This window comes from Volvox carteri (genome assembly GCF_000143455.1).
Source record: "Volvox carteri f. nagariensis unplaced genomic scaffold VOLCAscaffold_7, whole genome shotgun sequence".
NCBI classification, from domain to species: Eukaryota; Viridiplantae; Chlorophyta; class Chlorophyceae; order Chlamydomonadales; family Volvocaceae; genus Volvox; species Volvox carteri.
The window spans coordinates 1,149,865-1,160,514 of record NW_003307550.1 but is presented as its reverse complement, the minus strand read 5'-3'; the positions used below and the strand labels follow the sequence as shown (position 1 = coordinate 1,160,514).

The window sequence follows — 10,650 nt, the reverse complement described above, 5'->3', positions numbered from 1 at the left end:
GCCCATCACACTGCTGGAGGTGGCTGGATGCGCGTGTTGGTGGGTGGGTGTGTTGGTCCACCACAACGCCTCCCTATCACCCTCCTCCAGCCGCCACCACCCGCCTGTACCCCTCTCCCGCGCTTCATCTCTCTCCTCGTTCATCTCTCACGATTATTAGGTATTTTCAAACTATGGTCAAACGATTTTCAATAAACTATTTTCCATGAACTAACCTTCAATAATTTTCAAACTTTTCAAACTAATTTCAATAAACTATTTTCAAATTATCTGTGTGTGTGTGTTTGTGCTTCCCTTGCCATGCCTGTGGATCGCCATGGATGCCGTAGACACCAAATCCATCATTCACTCCCAAGACGTACGGCACAAACCCCTCCCCTCTCCCCCTCCCCTGACCCCCCCCCTCCCCTCCCCTCCTCTTGCGCCTCCAGAGCGGTCAGCTCACTTGGGACGGTGTGTTGGACTACACGCTGGCAGCTCGCGACGGGGCGGCTCTGAGGCGCCTGATCGAGTCGCACTACCTGGACCACTTGCTCAAATCGCAGGATACCGTGGATAGGGTACGTGGCGGCGGGGTGGGGTGGGGAGGAGAGGGAGGGCGTGGGCGAGGACCTGTGCGCAAAAGAACACAATGAGAGGGTGGGTGTGGGGGAGAAGGTATACCGACATATCGGCGGGGCTCAAGTTGGTTCAAGCACCGGGCTAGGTAATCCGCAAGTCTGAAGTTCGAATCCCAGAGACGGTATCTAGCTTTATGAGATGATGTGGGTTCGGGTCCCACCGCTGATCCCCCCCCTCCCCGGGTGAAGTCGATGGGGGTGATGAGACGCTGGGTTCCTCCGGTGCGCTGGGCGGCTGGAGGGGGAGCTCTCACCATGAATACACTGTCGCAAAGCAGTGGCGGAGGATTAATCTTGCACAAGGCCTGGACCAGGGGCTGTATTCCAGGTGGTGGTTGGATAACCAAACCGGCCGGCGGCGGCAGGATTCGCAAGGATAGGGTGGCGATTGGCGCACCGTTGGGTGTGAGTGCATTGGCAGGTCGCGCAGCTGTAGAGCATGCGCTTTCGTTGGGACAGAGGGGTTGTTTGGCATATGAGTTAATGCATGAAGCTGGCTAGAGGATTCGAACAGGTGACGGCGCCTTGGTTGATGAAGGAAAACGGTTAGGATTCTGATCGATATAACGCCCCTCCAGTGATGGAGTGCTTCGGCGGTCGTTCCCGTTGGGTTACGGTTAGGTGCCCCTGGCCAGTGTCAGGCCCCAGGATCGACAATATGCAAAGTGATACATTCATACATACATACACCGATACACACATACACACACGCACCGGTAACAACCCCCACCCTCCCTCCCCCCACTCCCACTCCTAGGTGGAGAAGGTGGCCATCGCCAACAACGACCCGCTGCTCATGGTGATGTTGTACGACCACACTTCCATAGAAATGGACCTGCGAGTACTGGCATTTCTCGTACATTCCTGGGCCGTACAGCCTCTCAGCGGGCGCGCCACCGCAGGTGCGGGGTCCGGCGGCGGCGGCGGTGGCGGCGGCAGCAGCGCCTTTGGCGGCACATCAACCTGGGACTCCGCCTTCAGCACGCGAGACGACGACCTTCCGGACTTCTTCGATGGCGCAGATCCGAGTGTGAATTTAGCTGCCAGGGTGAGGGAACGGCAGAACTCAAATTAACAATGATGTTGTGTGTTTTGCACCTTTGCACCTTCTGGAGTTGCATTACTCTCTCAAGGGCCCATAATAATATTGGACGCTCAAATGTATATCTGAGTCAAAAGACAAGAAATGATGGCTGTCTGGGGCCGTGTCCGGGTGTGCGGGTTTAGTACGGCAGTACCGGAGATCAACGAGAGCTCCTATTCGCTGAGGTGCCGGCCTAGGGGGGGCTTTGAAGTCAGGGGAGGGACACAGTACAATTTAGGGGTGTTAACCGCCATTTTGTTTGCCTCACGCCCCGGATGTCTCCCCTCCCGTTTCGCCATTCCTTAGATTGAGGAGTTCCTGGTGAAGTACGTGCTGCAGCGCCGTAACCCCCTGAGTGCTACTGCCGCCATTATTCGAGCTATAGAGGTGGGAAGGGGGCTGGCAGGGGTGGTGTGAGGGTGAGGGGAAGGAGGAGAGGGACGGGGGTAAGGAGGTGCGACTTAGGGTTTGCTATACGCTTGTGTGCGTATGTGTGTGCATATCTATATATATATATGTGTGTGTGCGGTTGTGATTTTGGGGGGGACTTGGGCCGGCTGCATGATGGTGGGCGTGTCTTAGCAGGGAGGACCTTATTCGTTAATCATGCTGACGGCTTCCGTCAACACGGCGGTGAGAGAGTAGGGAGAGGGTTGGGGTTGCATGTGTGTTTTGAGGTGTGTGTGTATGTATGTATGTATGTATGTGCTCTCCAACACCGAAACGCTCCCTCCAGGACGAGATGAGTCTGCACGAAGAGAACCGGCGAATCATGCGACTGGCTTATGCGAGGTTTCATTCGCTCCACCTGGCCATGCTCAGGAGGCTGAACAGGTGGGTGCGTGTGTATGTGCGTATGTATGTACATGTGTCTAGGTAATGGGGTGTATGTGCTTGTGATGTATGCGCGCGCGCGACAAGCGACATTTACAATGTCGTACGGCACATTGCACGACGCAGGTATGCCGATGTTCGCAACATCCGTCTTATCGAGCGCATTCTTCAACCTGTGGAGCTACCCAACACCGTCAACGAGGTGTCTCCACTGCAGGTACGTCCGTCCGTACATTCGTACATCCGTACGTTATAAGCCACAGCACGTCGCGCTTTCTTTACCTCTCCCGGATGCGCACCGGCGCCCTCTCACCCCCTTCTCACCCCTCGGCCCCCAAAACCCATTTCAACGGGTTCACCTCAATCCCATGATCAGCTTCACTCCTACCGCTATCCCCATTACCCCTACCCCCACTACCACTACCACCCCTTCCAAACTTCCGCCTCCCCCTTCTCCTCCTTTTCCCCCCTCCTTGGCAGCAGCTTCACTCGTTCGTGGTTCGTCTCCTCCTACCCCCCTCCTCCTCCTTCCCATCCTCCTCGCAGGTCGCGTTTGACTCGTGCGATTTGAAGTTTATGACTGAGAGCCTGGTGGAGTTGTACGTCAAGGTTCAGTGGCTGGGCGGGGAGCTGCTGGCGCTCACCAGCCACGAAGACCCTCGGAGCCTGGGAGCCACCAACCCGCTACTGGCGTATGGAGTGCTCAAGAGCATGGGTTTTGCGGGTAAATGGGATTTGGGGTTGGGGGGGAATGAGGGGAGTTGAGGGGGGGTTGAGGGGGGGTTAGAGGTGTGGGAGAGACACGGATACATATACGCGAATGGGCGAGTTGGTGTTGATGAGTAGGGAGGGGGGTAGGGAGGGAGGGGGGGAGGTGAGGGTTTTTTTTCAGGGCAGGGGATATCTCGGGTTTCTTTTCTTCTGTCCTGCTTCTTCTCCGATGGTGCCGGTGCTGCTGTGTTGCTGCTGCTGTTTGTAAGAGCACAGGCAGCTTTTCAAGGAATACATAGCCTCTGGCATTATACTTGGTATCTCGGCCGTATAATCAGTCGGTTCTGACCAGATGAGGCCAGGCGAGGTCATGTTGCTGTTGCTGTTGGTGCTGCTGTTGGTGCTGTTGGTATTGATTCCAGGCAAGGGCACGATGGACTTTCTGGTCATGGCCGCCAGCCGCCTGTGGCACATGTACGTGTTCGCATCCAGCGCATTCTTCGACTCGCCACGCGGGAGGTGGGTATCAGGGTAGCATGTGTCGCACGTAGATATGTGTCTGTCTGTGCGTATCTCTGTATGCGTGCCAGTTTGGGGGGGGGGAGAAGAAGCGCCCAGATCGGCCAGTAGCATGATTGTGCGGGGACTTCATTGTTATGGTTCCATGTGGAGACCGGAAGGATCTCTATGGCAACTGCTCCATATTCGATTCCCGCAGGGCGGTTTTTTTTCTTGCGTGCTTTCTTTGTTTTTTCATACCCAAAGCACATTCATCATCGCAGCAGCAATGGCAGCAAATAATAGCAGCGGCCATCTGAATTGTAATTGTACTTTAATTCATCATCACTCTGATTCTTTGCTCAAACATTCCTTCCCCATCCTTTCCCTTTTTCCCCTACCCGCGCTGTCCCGGCTCCACACACACACACACACACATAGGTGGTCGATGCACGCCTTGTCGGAGCTGGTGTTTTTGGGTCTCTACCAGTGGCAGGTCATGTTTCCCGATATGGATGTACGGCACCTTCAGGCCGTACATTTGGTATTTCTTGCGTTCATTGCGGGCAACCTTGTGGACGTAGCTCAGTTTGTCCACTTCCGATACGGATCCCTGGCGCGGATACGCAGGTGTGTATGATCGTATGAGTGTGTGATTTGCCTCAATATTGTAAATATAGTCTAGTTTACTAGACTATATGAGTGTATGATTGAATAGGTGGCTGAATTGACTGGATATATGGTGTTGGAATATCAGTAATGTACATAGCATATAACAGCATCAAATAAACTGAGATACGACATGATACGACATGATACGGCGCCACAGGTTTATGGCAGATCCTTGGAACGCGCTCGGCATTGTGGTTAATGGCGGCCTCGCAGTCCTCACAGTGCTCAAGCTGACGCAGGATTTCGGCGGGCTGCCGCCGTACAAGCCCGCCGACGCCATCCACATGTGCATGGCCACACTGGCTGTGTTTGTGTGGGTGAGTGCACGCGTGCGTGTGTATGTATGCATGCACGTATGTATGCACGTGTATGTGTTGTTGTGCTTGACTCAGGCAATGGGCGGCTCTGGAGTCCGCGTGTGCGTGCCAAGCTGTGTGTTTTATTGCCGGAACGACGATGATGTTACTTCCCCAGCCCCCGCTCCTTCCCCCTTCTCGCCTCGCGTTAGGCGCGTTACCTCTCTACCCCTCTCTCCTTCCTCCCTTCCTGCCCCCTTGTTTCCGCGGCCCTCCCCTCACCGCAATCGCTCGCCCTCCCCTCCCCACATCCTCCCCGTCCCCCGCAGGTTCGTGCACTGGGTATTGCCGTACCCGTATACCCCTCTCTGGGCCCATTGCTCAACACGGTGGCACGGATGATGGAGGAGCTGATCGCCTTCCTGTTCCCCATGCTGATTGTGATGACGGGATTCAGTACCATGATGACGGCCGTCTACAAAGACATGGTTGGTTGGTTTTGATTGGTTGGTTGGTTATTGTTATGATATTCCGATGGACGACAAGGCTCACAGGACACGCTCCCAGTTTAACGTACAAATAAAACACACAGCCCCCAAAAACTCGCACGCTACAGGCCCATAAACCCCTCCCATGGTTCTCCCTGACCCATGAATATCTTGCCTGTCAAACTGCTGTGCAGATTGGCGAGTACGGCAACTTCTTTCAGTCGATGTTGCAGCTGTTCAGCTCCATTCTGGGAAATTTTGATTTTACGGCGTTTGAGGGGCTGAACCGCACGCAGCAGCTGTATGGCATTGTCGTACTGGCCATCTTTCTGGTTATCTCGGCCATCCTACTGATGAACCTGTGAGTCTTTTCCACCGTTACGTAGGCAGATCGGCGTGCGTGAATAATAATAATGATAATGATGATGGTAATAATAATAAAAATAATACTAAATAATAATAATAATAAATAAAATAATAAATAAATAAATAAATAAATAAAATAATAATAAAATATATAGTATTAATCTACTTATTGTAATTATAATATAATTATAATAATATTATTATTACTATCATTATCATTATTATTATACTAAGTATATAATAATAATACTAAGTAATAATAAAAATAAAAAAGAATAACAATAATAATATTATTACGTAGTATTACCAATGTTACTGCTAATAATTATTATTACTTACCCTTATTATTATTGTTCTTCTTATTATTATTGTTGTTATGAAGAAGAAGAAGCCGTTGTCGTTAAAAGGAAAAGGGGCCGAACGGAGGAGGAGGGGGTAAATGGGAATTTTTTTCGGAGCCTCAGAAAGCTCAGTCAGTGCTTTCTTGGTCGCTTCCGTGAACATGTGCGTGTATTCCCGGTTTCGTCGGCTGTCATTTCCCGCCGGCCGGGTGCGTACGGCGTACCTTGCGGCCCCCCTCACGTAGCAGCTCACCCCGACATCTCTTGGCAGCTGCCTGGCTAACCCACCAGAGATTTGGACAAGCTCTGCAATGCGGCTGTGGGGGGGGGGGGGAAAAGGGGGGGAGATGCTACGTAACACGCAATCTTTTTAGTTGCTATGAGTCTACGTTCTTCCAAGCCAATCTCCCGTTACAGGTCCTCTTTCAGAACCCTCCTCATCCTCCTCGCCCTCCTCCTCCCCGCCCTCCCACGCAAGGCTGATCGCCATCATCAACAATCGCTATCGACCGGAGGAGGTGGAGGCGGAGACGCAGTTCAAAAAGGCCCAGATCGTGAGCTACTACCAAACACAGGTACGACACAGTCGTACACAGTGGTCAACAGGGCGCGCTATACCACACAAACGATGACGACGCACACTACAAAAACAAACAGTTACGACGACCAAGACCCGCGGAGACCGGCGAAGACGGAGATGAAAACGACGAAAACCATAATCCCATGCACACAAGTGCATTCCATCATCACCGGCCCTTAGGGTTGCAGTGTTTTAATTTTAATGTGTATGTCGCTCTGCGTCGCCGGCCTCAATGTTTTCTGCTTTGAAGCGAAACACCCACCGCACCCCCCCGGGGGGGCACTTCCTTGAAGCCGGACAACGACCACCATTTAATTGGGCGGCGGTGCGAGGAAATGAATATGAAACTCACCCCAACCCCAACCCCCCATCCCCCCACCTCCGCCCCGTCCTGGTGCTACACAGGTTCGCCGCAACCTGGTGTGCTCTCCCTTCTGTCTGACGCAGCTGGCGCTGCAGGCGGCTCCGCTGCTGCCCAGCGGCCGCCGCAACAAGCTCAGCGGCGCGGCTCGCGGCGTGTGGGTGCTGGGGCTGGTGCCGCTGGACGGCATGGTACTGCCGGATGACGGCTCGGACCGCCCCACTGGCGCCGCGGAGCTCCCCCACCTGGCGTTTCTCCTGACGTTGTACCCCATGATGGCGGGTCAGTGGGCTGGGCGGTGTGGCTGCGGGAGGTGTGGCTGCGGGTGGGGGCTGCTTGCTGGGTGGGCTCGGTGACTTCTTGGCTGGGTTGGGTGGGTGCTGGGTGCTGGTGGCGGGTGGCGGGTGGCTGGCAATCCTTCCCTTCTCCCGCGCGCGTACGTAGGTTCACAACGTACGTCCCGATAGCTACCTTCGCTACACGTACGCCTGTGCTACATGTATGACTGAGCAAGTGATTGATGTGTAGGCCCGACCGTAATGGACCGAGGTAATGGAGCCAAGAGCGTATTGTATCGGTATCACTGCCCGCTGTTTTAACGCTTTAGTTTTTTTATTGGCTGTATTGTCACATATATGTATGTACTCGTGAATGTAAGCAATAAATAGCGCTGTATAGGTTCGATTCTCCCCTAACCTTCCCTTGCCGCCTCCCCTTCTTTTTCCGCCTGCCACCGCAGTCCTGTGCATCTCGCTGTTTCTGCTGTACACTCCTTTTGGGGTGGTGCAGTTCGCGAGCAAGATGTACAGCAAGTCCATCAAGCAGTACAAAAGGCGGATGGAGCAGCACAGCAGGAGGGCGGCGCCCCAGGCGACTAGCAAGGCCCAGCTCAATGTGGTCCAGCAAAAAGGCGCTGGCCGAACAACAACAACAAAAACAACAACAACAACGACAACAACAATAACGCAAGTCGGGACCGCGGCGGAGCCGTCGCCGTCACCGCCGTCGCCGCTGCGGCCACCTCCGCAGCCGGCTACGCCAGCGGCGGCGCCTGCAACCGCAGCGGATGTGGAGACCGGCGCCACCGCCGCCGCCGCCGCTGCTGCGCCATCACCGGGTGTAGTAGTGGCCCGCAGCCCAAGCAGCGGTAACGACGTCGTGAAGCAGTACCAGAGGCTGAAGAAGGAGCTTCAGGCGGAGGCTAACGCCGCCGAAACGGGCCTGATTCACTTTGCAGGGTACCTCCTTGCGTCAGTCTTCCTCACAGTGGTGGGTCTGGTGTTTTACTTGGTGGTGATGGTGCTGCTGGTACTTGTGGGCTGGGCTTCGTTGTATCAATGGGTGGCGAAGGTGCTGTTCAGCTGCTATAATGTGGGTGTACGGCCTTTCGTGGATATGGCGCGGGCGCGGCGGCGACGACGGCGGGTTAGCCCGGCGGCGGCGGCGGCGGCGGCGTTGCACGTCGCCAGCGGCATCGGTGCGGAGGCGGCGACCGCGGGTGGCGGTAGAGGCGCGGTGTCTGTGCCGGCGGGTTGTGGTACTGGCGCGCTCTTTGGCGGCGGCGGCGGCGGCGGCGGTGGACGCAGTCAGAAGGATAGCGGCGCCGCAGCCGCAGACGCCCGCGCTGACGACGTCGGCGGCGGCGTAGGCGGCGCAGGTGACGTGTCCGAACAGCTGTACTACAAGCAGAGTAAGGCCCGCCTGCACTGGCGGCATGCCATCCTGAAGGTCATCGCATTGAAGAACGAACGCTACCTCACGAAGCGGGACGTGCTCAAGGCGCTGGCTGCCAGCAAATTCCGGTTACACATGGCGGTGAGTGTGCTTTGGGTTTCGGAGCTAATCATGATTTTGGTCTCTTACCGGACTATTGGTTCCGGAGCTATGATCCTCGCTTTGGTTTGGAGCTACTTCTGGGACTTCAACTGCGGAGCTGGTTTTGGATTTTGCTCAAAATTTTGGACATTTTGGTTTCGGAGCCTTTTGGTTTTCGAATTTCGATGTTCAGTTTTGGTACGCGGTAGTCCTGTTCTCGGTGCGCTGTTTCTATTAGGGTGCCAATAAATCATCTCTCTAACATCTCTCATTTGCCCTATAGGGCCTCAAGATAGGTACAATTTATATATAAGCCCTCTTTGCAGCCGCGTCCGCCTCTCCTGTTCCAGGATTTTTCTTTCCAACTCCAACCTTCTTGCCTCTTCTCCATCAGCCCCTAGACAGGTTCATGTCTACCACTCTTCCGTTTCCTCCCTCCCCTTCTCCTTTACCTGCTTCATTCGCCAGTGGTTTGTCTTAACCCCCTCCCCTTCCTCTTGACTTCCCCGCCTCCTCCCCCGCCTCCCCCCCCCTTCTCCTCTCGACTCCCCCGCCTCCCCGCGCCGCCCAACCCCCCTCCCTCCCTCACTCCAGGGGTGGGATCTGCGCGTGGACCCCCGCAGCTCCTCCCAGGACATCATCGAGTCCCAGATGCAGGACCTGGAGGATGATGATGACCCGTGGGACGATGACGAGCTGCAACAGGATGCGGATGATGATACACTGGAGGTGAGAGAGAGAGAGAGAGAGAGTGTGTGAAGGTTACAAGTATCCGACCGGGCCTGATGCTGGTCTGGCCAGGGGCTGCTTCCAAGCCCCAACGGAAAGACCGCCGAAGCAGCCTCCCCCTTTGGAGGAGAGAAGGGCGAGGAGATGCATGTGTGTGTGTGTCTGTGTGTGTCTCTGTGTCAGAGAGAGAGAGAGAGGGGGGCTTGCGATTGGGCCTGTCACGTCCATGGGGTGTGCATCTGTTTGTCTGTCTGCCTCTCTCTCCGCCATGCTTCTGTCTTGTATTTCTATTGAGTCCGCTAGCTCGGCTACCGTATTACATGGTGAGACGGGCGCTGGATCCAGAATGCCGTGTTTTCAGTTGACCGTTACAATTTGAATTTCATTCGTCAGACCGTTCATACACTCGCTCGTAACGCTCACAGCTCACGTACCCACACGCGTAACCCCTTCGCAGTCGACTATCTTGGAGAAGACGGAGGCCCTGACCCACATGGTCAAGGGAGGGCTATCTGCGCAACAAGCCGCCATGGAATCTCTCATGCAGCTTGTACGGGAGCTGTCAGAGGAGGTGGCGGCGCTGCGGGCGGCGCCGGGCGTCACCGCTGCCACTGAAGGCACCGATGGCTTTGGTGCGGCGGCGGCGGCGGCGTTGCTGTCGCCGCCGCGTCCCGCACCGCCGCCGGCAACGCGACCGCCCAGCGCCTGGGGGCTTGGTGCGGAGCTCGCGGTGACGGAGGGCTCAGATGTCGATGATGCGGTGTTGCTTGGATCGGGTGTACGGCAGGAGCCGGAGCTGCCGCGGCCGTTGTCGAGTAGTCGCAGTGGGGACGGGGACAGCTATGGCGGAAGGGAGGTCACGTCGCGGCGGCGCGATACGGGCAACGCCGGCGGTCGCGTTGGCAGTGGCGGCATCGGTGTCAGCGGAGCAGCTGCCGCTGCTCGTGGCAATGGCTACGGCGGTGATGTTGATGATAAAGACAGTGACGGCAGTGACTGGCGAGCCGACGGCAGCGGCGGAGGGGGTAATGGCGGCGGAGATGGCACAGCAGCAGCAGCAGCGGCGGCGGCAGCAGCGGCGGCGGCGGTGGCGGCGAAGCTTCCGCCTCCGGCTTCACCAGGCACGTCCACGCCGTCGAAATCGCCGCGCGCCAACCGACCGAAGACGGCGCCGCCGCGGCGGTCCAACCCAGGAATGACGCAGCCGGCGGCGGCGCCCGGGATGGACGGAAGACCATCTACAGAGGGTAAATCG

General features: G+C 55.9%; 1 protein-coding gene across 1 annotated transcript in view; it reads left to right on the top strand.

The window, feature by feature from the left end:
* The window catches only part of VOLCADRAFT_87992 (uncharacterized protein), a gene marked incomplete at both ends in the record, with an annotated part of 18,634 nt that overhangs the window by 7,339 nt on the left and 645 nt on the right, over positions 1-10,650 (top strand). Inside the window, 15 exons of the mRNA XM_002947726.1 lie at positions 432-560; positions 1,378-1,668; positions 2,011-2,117; positions 2,665-2,755; positions 3,085-3,262; positions 3,672-3,768; positions 4,189-4,377; positions 4,577-4,736; positions 5,045-5,203; positions 5,398-5,564; positions 6,389-6,485; positions 6,896-7,133; positions 7,591-8,666; positions 9,261-9,395; positions 9,853-10,314. Of these exons, the coding sequence (XP_002947772.1) occupies positions 432-560; positions 1,378-1,668; positions 2,011-2,117; positions 2,665-2,755; positions 3,085-3,262; positions 3,672-3,768; positions 4,189-4,377; positions 4,577-4,736; positions 5,045-5,203; positions 5,398-5,564; positions 6,389-6,485; positions 6,896-7,133; positions 7,591-8,666; positions 9,261-9,395; positions 9,853-10,314 (3,576 nt within the window). The remainder of the gene's footprint in view (positions 1-431; positions 561-1,377; positions 1,669-2,010; positions 2,118-2,664; positions 2,756-3,084; positions 3,263-3,671; positions 3,769-4,188; positions 4,378-4,576; positions 4,737-5,044; positions 5,204-5,397; positions 5,565-6,388; positions 6,486-6,895; positions 7,134-7,590; positions 8,667-9,260; positions 9,396-9,852; positions 10,315-10,650) is intronic.